The sequence below is a fragment of the Musca domestica genome, unplaced genomic scaffold (genome assembly GCF_030504385.1).
Source record: "Musca domestica strain aabys unplaced genomic scaffold, Musca_domestica.polishedcontigs.V.1.1 26, whole genome shotgun sequence".
Lineage (NCBI taxonomy): Eukaryota > Metazoa > Arthropoda > Insecta > Diptera > Muscidae > Musca > Musca domestica.
The window spans coordinates 11499525-11516111 of record NW_026712283.1 but is presented as its reverse complement, the minus strand read 5'-3'; the positions used below and the strand labels follow the sequence as shown (position 1 = coordinate 11516111).

General features: G+C 33.6%; 1 protein-coding gene across 2 annotated transcripts in view; it reads right to left on the bottom strand.

The window, feature by feature from the left end:
- Nucleotides 1–16587, bottom strand: part of LOC101888548 (protein spire) — a 189690-nt gene that overhangs the window by 86354 nt on the left and 86749 nt on the right. For both annotated transcript variants that reach the window (XM_059123917.1, XM_059123918.1), the window contains exons 3-4: nucleotides 8701–8818; nucleotides 4376–4491 (exon numbers count right to left, since the gene is read on the bottom strand). In XM_059123917.1, coding sequence (XP_058979900.1) covers nucleotides 4376–4491; nucleotides 8701–8818 — 234 coding nt within the window. The remainder of the gene's footprint in view (nucleotides 1–4375; nucleotides 4492–8700; nucleotides 8819–16587) is intronic.

Genomic DNA, 16587 nt, shown 5'->3' with positions numbered 1-16587 from the left:
TTTCCAACGACTAACAGACGTGGATTTTTTAAAGAATATTTTTCCCAAGGACTAACAGGCGTGGATTGTTTAAAGAATATTTTTTCCAACGACTAACAGACGTCGATTTTTTAAAGAATATTTTTCCCAAGGACTAACAGGCGTGGATTGTTTAAAGAATATTTTTTCCAAGGACTAACAGGGGTGGATTTTTTAAAAGAATATTTTTTCCAAGGACTAACAGGCGTGGATTTTTTAAAGAATATTTTTTCCAAGGACTGAAAGGCGTGGATTTTTTAAAAGAATATTTTTTCCAAGGAATAACAGGCGTGGATTTTTTTAAAAGAATATTTTTTCCAAGGACTAACATTCATGGATTTTTTAAAAGAATATTTTTTCCAAGGACTAACAGGCGTGGATTTTTAAAAGAATATTTTTTCCAAGGACTAATAGGCGTGGATTTTTAAATGAATATTTTTTCCAAGGACTAAAAGGCGTGGATTTTTTAAAGAATATTTTTTCCAAGGACTAATAGCCGTGGATTTTTTAAAGAATATTTTTTTCCAAGGACTAACAGGGGTGGATTTTTTAAAGAATATTTTTTTCCAAGGACTAACAGGCGTGGATTTTTTTAAAGAATATTTTTTCGAAGGACTAAAATGCGTGGATTTTTTTTAGAATATTTTTTCCAAGGACTAAAAGGGGTGAATTTTCTTAAGAATATTTTTTCCAAGGACTAACAGGCGTGGATTTTTTAAAGAATATTCTTTCCAAGGACAGGCGTGGATTTAAAAAAAATATATATTTTTTCCAAGGACTAACAGGCGTGAATTTTTAAGGAATATGTTTTTCAAGGACTAATAGGCATGGATTTTTTAAAGAATATTTTTCAAAAGACTAACAGGCGTGGATTTTTTAAAAAAAATATTTTTTCCAAGGACTAACAGCCGTGAATTTTTAAGGAATATTTTTTCCAAGGACTAATAGGCATGGATTTTTTAAAGAATATTTTTTTCCAAGGACTTGGATGTTTAAGGAATATTTTTTCCAAGGACTAATAGGATTTTTAAGGAATATTTTTTCCAAGGACTTGGATGTTTAAGGAATATTTTTTCCAAGGACTAATAGGATTTTGAAAGAATATTTTTTTCCAAGGACGTGGATTTTTAAGCAATATTTTTTTCCAAGGATGTGGATTTTTAAGGAATATTTTTACCAAGGACGTGGATTTTTAAGGAATATTTTTTCCAAGGACGTGGATTTTTAAGGAATATTTTTTCCAAGGACGTGGATTTTTAAGGAATATTTTTTCCAAGGACGTGTGTTTTTAAGGAATATTTTTTCCAAGGGCGTGGATTTTTAAGGAATATTTTTTCCAAGGACGTGGATTTTTAAGGAATATTTTTTCCAAGGACGCGGATTTTTAAGGAATATTTTTTCCAAGGACGTGGATTTTTAAGGAATATTTTTTCCAAGGACTAATAGGCATGGATTTTTTAAAGAATATTCTTTTCCAAGGACTTGGATGTTTAAGGAATATTTTTTCCATGGACTAATAGGATTTTTAAGGAATATTTTTTCCAAGGACGTGGATTTTTAAGGAATATTTTTTCCAAGGACTAATAGGCATGGATTTTTTTAAAGAATATTTTTTTCCAAGGACGTGGATTTTTAAGGAATATTTTTTTCCAAGGATGTGGATTTTTAAGGAATATTTTTACCAAGGACGTGGATTTTTAAGGAATATTTTTTCCAAGGACGTGGATTTTTAAGGAATATTTTTTCCAAGGACGTGGATTTTTAAGGAATATTTTTTCCAAGGACGTGTGTTTTTAAGGAATATTTTTTCCAAGGGCGTGGATTTTTAAGGAATATTTTTTCCAAGGACGTGGATTTTTAAGGAATATTTTTTCCAAGGACGCGGATTTTTAAGGAATATTTTTTCCAAGGACGTGGATTTTTAAGGAATATTTTTTCCAAGGACGTGGATTTTTAAGGAATATTTTTTCCAAGGACGTGGATTTTTAAGGAATATTTTTTCAAAGGACTAATAGGCCTGGATTTTTTTAAAGAATATTTTTTTCCAAGGACGTGGATTTTTAAGGAATATTTTTTCCAAGGACTAATAGGAATGGATTTTTTTAAAGAATATTTTTTTCCAAGGACGTGGATTTTTAAGGAATATTTTTTTCTAAGGATCATCCGACCGAGAATACGTTCATGGCTAGAATACCCGATTTTTAAGATTTTTTTATCTGACCTAGAAGCACGTTCAAGGCTATAATACGCTATTTGAAGATTTTAAACGACGTTTAAGGCTATAATGCGCGATTTGAAGATTTTTTCAAGCACTTTCAAGGTTAGACGACGTTTTTTTTTTAAGAATATTTTTTAAGGCTCTATCAAGTTTGAAGGTGGATAATATTCAAGGATATTGTGCAATGAACTTTATGGCTAGGAGACAAGGACTTTTAGAGCTTTTTTCAATTATCTTCAAGACTAGATAGTCTGTGTTTTTAAAGAATATTTTTTCAAGGACCTCCAAGCCTAGAAATGCTGAATTTTTTGGAATATTTTTTCAAAGATCATCAAGGACCTCAAAGGCTAGAAAATCTGGATTTTTAAGAATATTTTTCAAGCATCATCAAGGATCTCTAAGGCTAGAAAACTTGGATTTTTAAGTATATTTCTTCAAGGACCTTAAGGATTAGAAGACGTGGATTTTTAAAAAACGTTTTTCAGGGATAATGAAGGACCTTTAGGACTAGAAATAGTGGATTTTAAAGAATATTCTTTTAAGGATATTTTTCATGGATCTTCATGGCTAGAAGACATTGATTTTTAGGACTATTTTTTAAGTATCTGCAAGGCTAGATAATCTGGAATTTTTGACGAATATTTTTTCCAGGACCCTCGAGGCTAGATAGAGTAATTTTTAAGATCATTTTTTCAAAGGATCTTAAAGGCCACAATACGTGAATTTTTGAGAATATGTTTTTTCAAGGATCTTCAAGGCTAGAAAATCTTGATTTTTAAGAATATTTTGTCATTACTATTTTTAGGTCCTTTGAAGTTAAAAAATGCGAATTTTTAAGGTATACTTTATCAACGACTTTTAAAGCCATAAGCCTGCATTGTTTGAGAATATTTTCAAGGACCTTCGAGGCTAAAATTGACGTTTTTTAAGCATATTTTTTAAGGACCTCCAATGTATACTATTAAAAATATTTTCAAGGATTTTCATAGTCCTTTGGTCCATGAGTCGTTCACCCTCTTGCCTACGAGATATCGTAAACGTGGAATTCCTTATCATCAATTGAACAACTCTACTTCGAATTCCAGAGCAACTCCGAAGTCTATTCGCCATCCCATATATAAACTGATCTGATTTATGACTCCAGGGAAGGGGGAAATCTATTTCCATTTCATAAAGTTTAGAAGGACTTTATAAAGAGCTTGGTCATAGCTGAGCCGACGAGAAGACCACGTTATACATGGCTAGTTTTTTAAGAGGTTCTTCAAATCTATAAATGTGAATTTTTTAAATCCATTTTTAAAGATCCTTCAAAGGCAGCAACGTAGACTTTTAAGAATGTTTTTTTCAAGGACCTTCATTGCTACCAAACATGGTTTTTTATAAACTTTTTTCAAGGATTTTTGCAGTGGCTAAAAAACATACATTTTTAGGGAAATTTTTTCAAAGATCATCTGTCCTAAAAACAGAAATTTTTGGAAGTATTTATTTTAAAAATTTGAATTTTTGAAATATTTTTGAATTTATTCTAATTGTTTATATGCCTTAAGGGCTTCCAACTTGCAACCTTCATACATGTATTCTAAACATATCGCAGATGAATGACATTTGCGGTCATTCATCGCTTTGCTGTGGCTTTGGTTTTTTTTCGTTTCTAAACTTGGAAACTGACATTCAAATCAACATTGAAAAAATTGCACATAACTGACGGTGATGATGAGGCGCAATAACCGCTCCAAAGGTGGCGACCGAACGACGCGTGTCATTTAAATTAACACCTCAAACAATAGATGAAACAAACATCGAATGTCATCCAACCAACCAACCAACCATCCATCAAATGGCAAGGTAACAAGTATATGATTTCCCCTTTAAGGGGCAAGGGGCAAGGGGAAGGAATTTGTTTGTTAGAAGTTGTTTTTGCAAAAAGAAAAGTGAGTCTTGTAATCGATAAGCCGCCAAATAAAAGTGTTTGAAATACTTTGAGGTTTCTAATATTGTTTTGTAAAAATATTATTTCAATTTTTTTCTCTCTTTTAACTGACAGCCAATATCAACAATTCTGCGGCTTCTATCCCCCTCTAAACGATACATTTAGAATCTTTTGATCTTTTCGATACCGCTGATCTATTTGAAACTTACCTCTAAGACATAATCGAATTCTTTGGTTTCATCGTGTTCATCATCCCAACGCTTGTAGCCCTCGTCAATGCCTTCATCGATGCAGTCATCGATACAATCGTCGTCTTCTTCGGTTTCTGTAACGAAAAAAAAGATAGGGAATTTGATAATTCCGTTTTGTTTTTCGGTATTGCTTTTTTTTTTTTTTTTTTTTTTTTTTTTTTTTGTCAGCATCAAATGCCCGATTGACGTTATGGTAATAATTTTGCCATTGTCAGTGTCATGGGGTTTATTGTCAGTTATTTTTTTTTTCATTTTTTTTTCTAGAACAAAAAAAAAAAAAACAAAATTGTCATCGTTTTTCCAATTAAGCCATAAATAAATTAATTACAACGCCAGTATGGGGGATAATTCCATGGAATTAGGCGAAAATTTTTCTAATTGAAAATTATGTAAATAAAATGCGCAATTCATTTGGAAAATTCGCATGGAAGAACCTCAGATCACTTTAGATAAATCATTGAACAAATTAAATTGAAGAGTAAAAAATTAAAAAAGAAATTTGAATATCAAGAATAATTAGTTTCCTTTTATATCGAAGATAAGGACGCTGCAGTAGACCACAGGAGTCTTATGGAGGACAACAGGAGCCAAAAGCTTATGAATTGGAGGAGAAGGTTTTCTCATATTTATCGGACTAAACGAGTGTTCTTAGAAGATAGTATAGAAAATCTCATATTTTCGAATAGGATAAGATTCCATTTACAAATCATTTACAGAAGTTTGACTTTTCTTGAATAGGAAACCAAGCATCATCTTATGGAAAAACATATCTATAGGCCTTTTCATTCCCAAATCTTCAGAAATTTTTGTTAGTTTTTCCAAGGGCTAACAGGAGTGAATTTTTTAAATAATATTTTTTTTTAAGGACTAAAGGCGTGTATTTTTTAAATAATATTTTTTTAAGGACGTGGATTTTTTAAATAATATTTTTTTCAAGGACTAAAGGCGTGTATTTTTTAAATAATATTTTTTTCAAGGACTAAAGGCGTGGATTTTTTAATAATATTTTTTTCAAGGACTAAAGGCGTAGATTTTTTAAATAATATTTTTTTCAAGGACTAAAGGCATAGATTTTTTAAATACTATCTTTTTTCAAGGACTAAAGGCATAGATTTTTTAAATAATATTTTTTTCAAGGACTAAAGGCATAGATTTTTTAAATAATATATTTTTTCAAGGACTAAAGGCATAGATTTTTTAAATAATATTTTTTTTCAAGGACTTAAGGCGTGGATTTTTTAAAAAATATTTTTTTCAAGAACTAAAGGCGTGGATTTTTTAAATAATATTTTTTTCAAGGACTAAAGGCGTGGATTTTTTAAATAATATTTTTTTCAAGGACTTAAGGCGTGGATTTTTTAAATAATATTTTTTTCAAGGACTAAAGGCGTGGATTTTTTAAATAATATTTTTTTCAAGGACTAAAGGCGTGGATTTTTTAAATAATATTTTTTTCAAGGACTAAAGGCGTGGATTTTTTAAATAAATTTTTTTCAAGGACTAAAGGCGTGGATTTTTTAAATAAATTTTTTTCAAGGACTTAAGGCGTGGATTTTTTAAATAATATTTTTTTCAAGGACTAAAGGCGTGGATTTTTTAAATAATATTTTTTTCAAGGACTAAAGGCGTGGATTTTTTAAATAATCTTTTTTTTTCAAGGACTAAATAGTGTGGATTTTTTAAATATTTTTTTCAAGGACTAAAAGGCATGCATTTTTTAAATAATATTTTTTTTTCAAAAGGCGTGGATTTTTTTAATAATAATTTTTTCAAGGACTAAAAGGCATTGATTTTTTAAATAATATTTTTTTCAATGACTAAAAGGCTTGGATTTTTTAAATCATATTTTTTTCAAGGACTGAAAGGCATGGATTATTTAAATAATAGTTTTTTCTAGGACTAAAAGGCGTGATTTTTAAAAGATTTTTTTCAAGGGCTAAAAGCCTGGATTTTTTAAAAAAATATTTTTTTTTCAAGGACTAAATAGTGTGGACTTTTTAAATATTTTTTTCAAGGACTATTTAAATTAAAAAAATTTAAATAATATTTTTTTTCAAAAGGCGTGGATTTTTTAAATAATAGTTTTTTTAAGGACTAAATAGTGTGCACTTTTTAAATATTTTTTTCAATGACTAAAAGGCTTGGATTTTTTAAATCATATTTTTTTAAGGACTGAAAGGCATGGATTTTTTAAATAATAGTTTTTTCTAGGACTAAAAGGCGTGATATTAAAAAAAATTTTTTTCAAGGTCTAAAAGGCGTGATGTTTAAAGAATATTTTTTGCAAGGACTATAAGGCTTGGATTTTTTAAAGGATATTTTTTTCAAAGACTAAAAAGCGAGGATTTTTTTAAGTCTTGACAACGCGATTTTGTTAAATATTTGCAATAAACGTAGAGTTTTGGAAGAATTTTTTTCAAAGATTATCAGTTATAAAACAGGAAGAAGAAAAAAACACGTATTCGAGAAGAGAAGAAGGTGGTAAGGAGGTAAAACTACATTGTCTTCTGGTGGAGAAGCTCTGAAGGTTAATATGCCACGTCTTCTGTCGATGAAGACCAGGAGGTAAAAAGACAACGACTTCTGACGGGGAAAGAGTAGAAAGAAGAGCAGGAGGCGTATATGTCATGTCTCCTGTTAAATATTAATTATTGCTCTTTTGGCACAGAAAAGCAGGGAGCAAAAAGCCACAGTTTTTCTGGAGGAGAGGACCAAAAGTATAAAAAACCAACTATTGGTGGAAAAGACCACCAAATAAAGATTCAACGCCTTCTTCAGCCAAACTATCAGAAGGCAAAAAGAAAAGGATCTAAAGAAGCTCTAGCATGGAAGACCGGAAAGTGAAAAGGCCACGCCCTCTGGAGAAGATAACCAAAATGTAAACATTTAACTCCATCTGGGAGAGAATACCAGGAGGTACAAAAATCACGTCTTCTGTGAAAGATGACCATGAAATAAAAAGTTCAGGTCTTCAGTTGTAGAAGAGCATGAGGTAAAATGACCATGTCTTCCTGTGAAGAAGGTTAGATAGGCTACGTTTTGTTGTATACGATGTAAAAGGGTTTTGCCGCAAGAAGGCCGTTTTTCTTGTGGTGCTTCTGATGAAAAAGATTATGACTTATTATGCAGAGGACATCTTCTTCTTGGGCGGAAGACAGAACGCATTCTGAAGAAAAGAAGAACTTTTCTTTTTATGCAAGAGACTGGATAGTTTTTCCCGGTATGATATCAGAAGGTGCTTTTTTGTAGGGGGTCCATCAATTTTTCATCACGGAAGGAATATGTATTTCTATTGAAAAACAAAAGTTAAGATTGCAGTTATTTTGGATGAGCGAGTGGTTTTTTTCAATAGAAGATGAGGAAGTGGCCTTCATTCTCAATAGAAAAGCAGGTGGTGATTTTAAACAGAAGACTTGAAATTTTTCTTTAATAAAAGAGTACATTGTCTTCCTCTATATAAAAGTCTAAAGTATTTCTATATAATAGAAGAATAGGTGTTTTCTTTTTTCAATAGAAGAGCCGGTGGTCTTCTTCTCCAATAAAAGAGTCGGTAGTTTTTTTCTCACCAAAGATCACAAAAGTATCTTCCATAGAAGACCAGAAGCGTTCCTTTAGGAGAAACCCAAAAGTTCTTCAGCAGAAGATCACAAGTTCGTCCAATTAGTCGTCCTTTGTAGAAGACAAGACAAGTTTGTCTTTTTCTATGGAAGTCCTGATGGTCTACTTGTGAAGAAAGACTAGTCCGTCTTCTCCTATAGAAGACCCGTCGGTCTTTTCCTATAGAAGACCAGTTGGTATTCTTCTATAGAGAATCAGTTGGTCTTCTTCTATAGAAGACCAGTTGGTCTTCTCCTATAGAGAATCAGTTGGTCTTCTTCTATAGAAGGATATAGGTGGTCTTCTATAGAAGTCTAGTCCGTCTTCTTCTATAGAAGTCTAGTCGGTCTTCTTCTATAAAAGACTAGTCGGTCTTCTTCTATAGAAGACTAGTAGGTCTTCTCCTATAGAAGACTAGTAGGTCTTCTTCTATAGAAGACTAGTAGGTCTTCCCCTGCAGAAGACCAATTGTTATCCTTCTATAGAAGACCAGTCGGTCTTCTTCCATATAAGACCAGTTGGTCTTCTTCCATATAAGACCAGTTGGTCTACATATAGACTCCTATAGAAGGACACCAACTGGTCTCCTATCGAAGGACACCAACTGGTATCCTATCGAAGGACACCAACTGGTCTCCTATAGAAGGAGACCAATTTGGTCTACGCTACTTTTATGGACTGCTTACCATCTTCTGTCATGTGGGTAATGAGTTCTTCCAACTCCTGGGACATTTGACACTGTTCATCTTCATGTAAATTATAATCCAGGGCATTGTAGACGACGACGGCCACATTTCGTAGAACCTGAAAATATAGAGAAAATATATAAAAAAATTAGTTATAAGAAAATTATGAAAAATGTATTTATCGACTTAACGATGTCCGTCTGTCTATCTGTTGAAATCACGATACAGCCCACATTATTTGACGTAGAGATTCAAAATTTGACAGAAGAATTTTTATTGTGTCTGGGAGGGTTGGTATTTGGTATAGCTGTATAATTTTCTCGCAGACAATAATTAGCTAACGACTTTCGTGCAGAAAATATAAAGCACTTTACATTCAAACTGACCCCAAGTGAATACTTAATTCGGTCACTGTATCTGATATTCTTTGTTCTTAAAATGACATACCATGATCGCCATAAAATAACTATTGGTGCTAGTGTCTTTTGTGCGGCATTTTATAAGGGGCCTTGAAATAACTGTTATGGAAAACCCAATTGATGAGGCTTAAGTTTATGGAGCTAAAAGCAATACAAGTCTTTGCGGATTTACTAACTAAATGTCTTTTTTATGGATTGTTTAATTGATTATAGTTCTCGGAGGCCTATATTTTTTATTACTCTCAGTTCCGCTCTCTTTCAATGAATTTTAATTTTTTTTCTGAAATATAATTATTTGAAATGATTTAAACTCAATTCAGAATAAATGGTAGCTTCCTCTGCAATAATTTTAAGAATTCCGAATGATTTTTTTAAATCATCAAAACAAACTAATTCCTAGGAAATCCATTGGAGCTACTACCCGTCTAGACAAGAAGCCAAGCCAGAAATACGATTTTTTTCCAAGAAATTTTTCAAAATGTTACTTTGGTATTGCAAATTTATTCATCTGTTGTTTTCTGGGTGGCGATCTATTTTTTCTATATTCGCATTTTAAATTTAATAAACGCCAGCAGCAGTCATAATCCACCCCATTCTTATCATTGTCAGCAGCAGCAGCAACACCGGCAGACCCTCAACTGCATTCGAACAAGGAAATTCTGGGCAAATATTTGCACAAATGGGGGGAGGGGGGAAACTATAATGGAATAAAATGGAATTCTTCTTCGGCGTTGTCTTCTTCTTTTCGCTCTGTTGTCTATCTATTCGCATTGTTATATTTTGCCACTGGCTGTGCGAAGGGCATTCCATTCACATTTGGGTGTTATGCACGACGCAGGAAAATAATGGATTTAGAACATGCCATATTCCCATTCATTCATTTATTTATGCAGGGCACATCACCGGCAACGTCACCACACACTATCGTAGTCCTCCACCACCCCCTGGGGAATTGTTAATGATAGTTGTTGCACTACCCGAGAAGAAGAAGCTACCTTAATGCTCCATAGGTTTCCATTGTTTGCAAGAAATGTTCGGAACACCTTCCCCCCCACCACCACCAGCAACTGTGAATGCATTTGGTAATCATGAGATTTCTTTTATTGTTTCCATTCGAAAAGTTTCCCTTAGATTAATTTAAGTAATTCACATTAAGAGGTTCATTTCCCAGAATTTTCCTATTGAGTATTTCCTCTTCAGCTATTTTTTTAATTTTGGCGTTTCGGTCGTCTAATAATGACTAATTTTTTGTTGGCGTTTGTCCGCAACTAAGTCACTTATAATTATCACAGGAAATTCTAATAACAAACAAATAACAATTACGAGTGGGGGTGACCAGTATGCCATCTATATTTTGAAATTCAGTAATTTATTTGGGCGCCATTTTGACATTTTATGGAACTGAGAATAATTCAGAATTTAACATAAATTTATGGACTTTTCTAGATTGATCGATATTCTTGAAGCCTAAAAGTATGCAACATTTGCATTAAAAATATATTGTAATTATTAACATTTGGGGTACAGATGGCGCTGTTGTGAAAAGTGGTTTGAACTTTAAAAATAACTAAAACTAAACTAAAGTTTTAAGATTTCAGATGTGGTGTGAATAATTCAATCTCAACACCTACACCTGCCCAAAAGTATGCAACATTTGCATAAAAAGTTATTTATTGATTAAAAAAAAAACAATTGAATTACAGATGGTGTTGTGGTGAAAAAGTGGTTTGAAACTTAAAAATACATAAACATAATTCGGAAAATCTGTGTAAATGATGCATATATATAAAAGGCGGCGCAAAAAGTAATTCTCCAATCTGAAAATTCTATAAATTTTACGATTGGCCCCTTAAGTTAGTTCGGTTTGCCATATTTGTAGTAAACACATTCGAAATACACGTTAATAAACCATATTATGCTACACTGCTCCAGAATGTGGAATATTGATGACTATTTATTTGACCAAAAATCGGTCGGTGACTTAGGCAGAACGTGAATTTGGCCGTCCTAGGCCTACTGGTGAAACACTGCGACATTTAGCCGCTCGCCTCGAAGAGACTGGCACAACAAAAGATACTGTCAGGCGTGGCAGGCCCCGTTTTTTATCCGTTCTGCAGAGTATATAGCTACTGTAGTCGAGGATGTCATGGAAGCGCCGTCGACATCGACCAGACGACGTGTCACGCAAATGGGTATCAGTCGAGGTTCGAGAATTTTGGTACAAGATTTGAATATTTAACTGCATAAAGTCCAGATGGTGCATCAGCTGTTAGCTGCTGACCGCCAACAACATCTAACATACGCTCAAGCCATCCTTAATCTCCTCTAAGAAGAAGATGATTTTTCATCAAAAATAATCATGAGTGATGAGGCCGATTTCCATCTTAGCGGGTACGTAAATAAATAAAATTTACGCTTCTGGGGCACGGAAAATCCGCGTGTAACCCACGAAGAGTCATTACACCTGCTCAATGTCACAGTATGGTGTACTGTTTTCGCTGGAGGAGTCATCGGACCTTTTTCTTCGAAGACGGCACGGGCCAAATGGTTTCTGTGAATGGTGAGCGCTGCAAAGCAATGATCAACGACTTCTTTTTGCCGCAACTTGAGTGGTTGGGATAGGAAAACATGTGGTTCCAACAGGACGGTGCAATGGCACACACTGCACAATTTGCTGTTGGCAAGTTGTCGAGTCGCATTACCAAATACGTTATAGCTATTTGGGTCCGAATGATGGGGAAGCTTGTTCGATTTCTACTGCGATTTAAGCATGTCATATAACCCATGTCCTGGCACGGATCATTTTGCGTTGGCGTCTTCTGTGTCCCTTGTCTGGATTACAACGACTATATCATCTTCTTACTAGAAATGTGTTCTCAGGCATATCTATCTTATTTAAGAATTCCATCGTAGCATATTCCAAAGGTCGGGATATAAGATGGTGCCCTATGTAGTTCCTAATGTTATGGGTAGGTATTTCCCTCGTGTCCTCGCTCGTCTTATGTTTGAGTACTCTTCTACGCAGATAACTCCCTAAACGTTTTCATTAGGTATTCTAGGATTTCAAAATTCCTATTCAGCCATGGGTATAAGATCTGTCCCCCTTAAGCGATTTAGAGCATTATTCACATTAAGTGTTTCTAATATAACTACCGACTTGCTGTAACTAATTGATTTTCCAGCTCTGAAATCATATGGCCTCTCAGATAACCCACTTCTTCAGCGTATAGCTTCTTCTATTCTTGTTTTTAAGAGTTTCTCAAGAAACGTTAGGTGCGTCGTTATTGGGTCCAAATTTCTATTTCAAAAAATAAGACGGGCAAAACATACCTTTATAGAATATAGAATTTTTGGAGGTATCGTTGATTCTATGTTGCTGAAGGATAAGTAAAAAATATCCAGCATCAAATGGGAGTCAAAAATCTCTCATTGTGAATCTCATTTAATAATTAATTGTCTGACCTTTTATTACTGAAACCAAATTGATCAGGGCGCTCCCAAATTGAAAATTGACGACAACTACTGGCTACAATGTTTTGTCCACTGTGGGAACTAAATTTGTAACCTATTCCCAATTCAAACAAATTGGAAGATTTACTTTAGAGAATGCAAAGCATTCCTCCAAGTTGTAAGGCTGAATTCCGAGGCATTTACATGCAGTCATTTATTTTAATTTTCAGTACCAACCAAAAAAATTAAAGCTGTGCCCAAAAATATTGCAAACAAACAATTTAGCAAAACAACAAAAAAAAACTTATTAGATGTTGTAGCTAGGGTTTTTTTTTGAAATTTGAACGATATTTTCATCTAAGCAGCAAGTCAAATTAACCTCATTCCCAGGCTATTGTTAAGCTGGCAGGCAGGCAGGCAGGCAGGCCTCACTAGCAAGCGGGCACAGACAGACAACATAACAACAATACCAGCAATGCAGTCAACAACAATTTCTACATAAAATATAAAACAAAACATGAACAACAACACAAAATGTCATAGAAATGTTATTTATAAAACTCAAAAAAAAAAAAGAGAAAAAAGCGAATTCAAAAAAACCTATGCGGAGCCCGACCAACTTCACCTCACTTTAGCAAAAACTCCGTCAGCAAAACAAGTAGACAAAGAGACACAACACTACTAGGCTTTACACCAGCCAGGCAACCCAAGCTGGCAGATAACTTCGCCGAATGTTTCTTTGCCTGGTTTTTGGTTTCATTTTTGTTTCCATCATCCAGTTAAACTTCAATTCCAAAACAATCCACCAAAAAAAAAAAAAAAAATGACAAAAAAACTAACGTCAAATGTCGCCGCCGCCATCACCGCCAGCCGGGGGAGACCGACAGACAATGCTCATGTTATAGTTTTTCTTCGCAAAACAAAAAACACACAATCGTGTAAAAATAAACCAAGCCATAAATGACGGCGACACCGACGTCAGCTTCAACGGCGGCCAACGATATGCAAAATGTCAAAACTAAAAAATATGTCTTTAAAATGCCTTTAACAACAACTATGCCAAAAAAACATGGTCTAAGACGTTGTCGTCAGAGACTTCGTCATCGCTGCTACCCCAAGTCACCGCTACACCAGCATTCATTCATCCATTCCCAGCCATTGCACCGAATTCATAGGCTTTGACAAGTAAAAAAATAATAAAAATAAAGGAGTCTATTTCAAATGTCACTTGAAGTTGTAGCAAATAACATATGGAGTCATATTAGAGGAGAAAATAAGTACAAGCACGGGATCTGGAGAAGGTAATTTTGGTATAGAACGAATAATTTCCACTTTCTACAGAAGAAAACCAGTAAAGAAAGTCTTAAAGTCGGGCGGGGCCGACTTTATGATGCCCTACACCACTTTGCTAATTTAGTAGAGCTCCGCATAACAATTAAAAATTTTTATGGGAGGAGGAGGATAATTTAAAGTTCAAAGGACTAAATATGCCGAAGCATTTGTATCTTTTAAATTCGGACTTGTATTGCCCATTTGGTGCACAATTAGTTTGAAATCGGATAAAAATATATATGGGAGCTATATCCAAATCGGAACCGATCTCGATAAAATTTAGCATATGTATTTCTGAGCTGTATTTGATATATTTCCTTGAATATCGTTGTTACGGAGTGCATATTACGGCAGCGGAGGACAAAAATAACAAATCGGATGAACAATATATATGGGAGCTATAGCTATATCTGAACCGATTTCGATCAAATTTAGCAAACTTATTTTCAGGTCCAATCGGATTGATATTACAAGTTTGGTGCACAATAAAAGGCAAATCGGACGAAGATATATATGGGAGCTATATCTAAATTGTTACCGATTATCTCCAATTTCAATAGGGTTCGTCCTTGGGTCAAACAAATGATTTGTGCAAAATTTCATCTGGATAGGACAATAAATGCGAACTTTGTTCACAAAAATACATGGACAGACGGACGGACGGACATGCATAAATCGACTCAGAATGTGATTCTATGCAGATCATCAAAAGGAACTATGTGTCTATCTCGTTTCCTTTTGCATGTTACAAACAAATGCACAAAGACATAATATCCTGACCACCTTGTGGTGTAGGGTATAAATAATTAGTTTTGACAGCTCATAGATATTTCTCAATTTGTTCTCCAAAAGGAACTAGAGGTCGTTCATACAGATCCTTTGTTTTATTTAATTCACTCGTTCAAAAGATTAAATACCCCAATCTTTTCTTCTTGTTCCTTTTATTCCATTTGCTTCATTTCTTTTAGGTAAAATGAACTGTTCTAATGCGACATATGAAAATAAAATAAATGAAACGAAGGATATGAATGAACGACCTAGTTCCACACTTTCACAAAGCTAAGTAAGTTCCTTTAGATATAAAAAAGTTTTTTTTTTGAAATTGTGAAAAAAAAATATTTTAAACGTCAGAATTATGGAGTTTAGCAAGACTATAATGCCATTGAGAGAAAAAACCATTGGGCAATTTGGAAGAGAAAAAGGAAAATTAAGAAGCCAGAACCTTTAAAAGATGGAACAACTGACCCTCCTGCAAGAGATTACAATGCTATATCTGCGGCATTCAGGGAAATAAACAGTCTAATTCAAAACCCTTATTATTTGTATGATATCTGATGAGATGTATAAAAAGGTAATGGACAAGGAATTGTGAACCATTAAATCAACAATTTAAAGCAACTTTTCAAGATCTGCACAGATTTTTTTTTTGTTCGAATGGGTAGAAGATCTGAACGTTTCTATACACATTTCAAACCTTAAAAGTATGTGGACAGAAATTATTGCCGGATTCCGGATAGGATTCTGCATGTGCTACAATATCGTTCAAAATGTTAAATCGGGTTTTTTGATCTTAACTCGAGACGGTGACAAGTCTTTAGACGAAATTATTAGTGTAGTATTGTCTCTATGAACGAAATTTAAAGAAGTCTTCAACTACCAGCATGTAAGTGAAAAAAAGAAAAGTATTTGCCATTTTTGTAAGAAAAAAGGACACTGGATATAGGAATATCGCAAGTGGATTGCAGACGGCAAGCACTCGACTTCGAACCCAATTTTGGATTATACAAATGTAGCACTACATTCAACAATAAACGAATTTAATAAGACATATATGAGTTTGCAATGGTGGTTCGATAAAAGTGCAAACAAGGATAAGTATTTTTTAAAACACGAGGAATTTGAACAGCCCAATTCTATACATTCCGAAAGTGAAGAATATGTGCAAAGCAATTGGGCATGACAAGGAAATAATTGCAACTCTTAACGACAGTATGGTATGTGCCATATAATATCTCGAAGCTTTTGTATCGATTTTAGCTGTTCACGACATAATTCCGAATAGTAAATTTCCATAAATAACAAAATAGTGTAAAATGTACGTTAATGCAGAACTTGTGGTACATGGCCAACGAGAAATCAATGGTAGAGTACACAAGCTTAATATCTCTTCAAAATCACACACACAGAATATATCTTTGACATCTTGGCAAAAATCTTGAATTTAACACAAAACAAAAGACATCAGATCACTACAAACTAAAATTACAAGATCTTTCGAACAAAAATGTTGGATTTTTTTTTTAAAAATTATTTTGAGAAATGTCATCGTGGCTATTTTAAGAATAATTGTTCAAAAATGTCCATGTGAATGTTCATTAATAAATACAGTCTTTCAAGACAAATAAGAGCATACTATACAGAATGTACTTTAAGGACTTTCTGAGAAAACTCTTGATTTTTAATTTTTTCTGGTAAAAATCAAGGGCTTTAGAAAAAAATCCAAGGAAATCACAACAAGATGTTCTGGACTTTTAGAAAGTATTTTTGAGTAGTTCTTCACCTGACTTTTTCTGAAACTAGTTTAATGACCTTAGCAAAACTTCTCATTCTGAATAAAAATATATCTTTCCCGACAATAAATCAGGGATTCAAAGCAATTTACAAAATCTTTTTGAACATACACCCT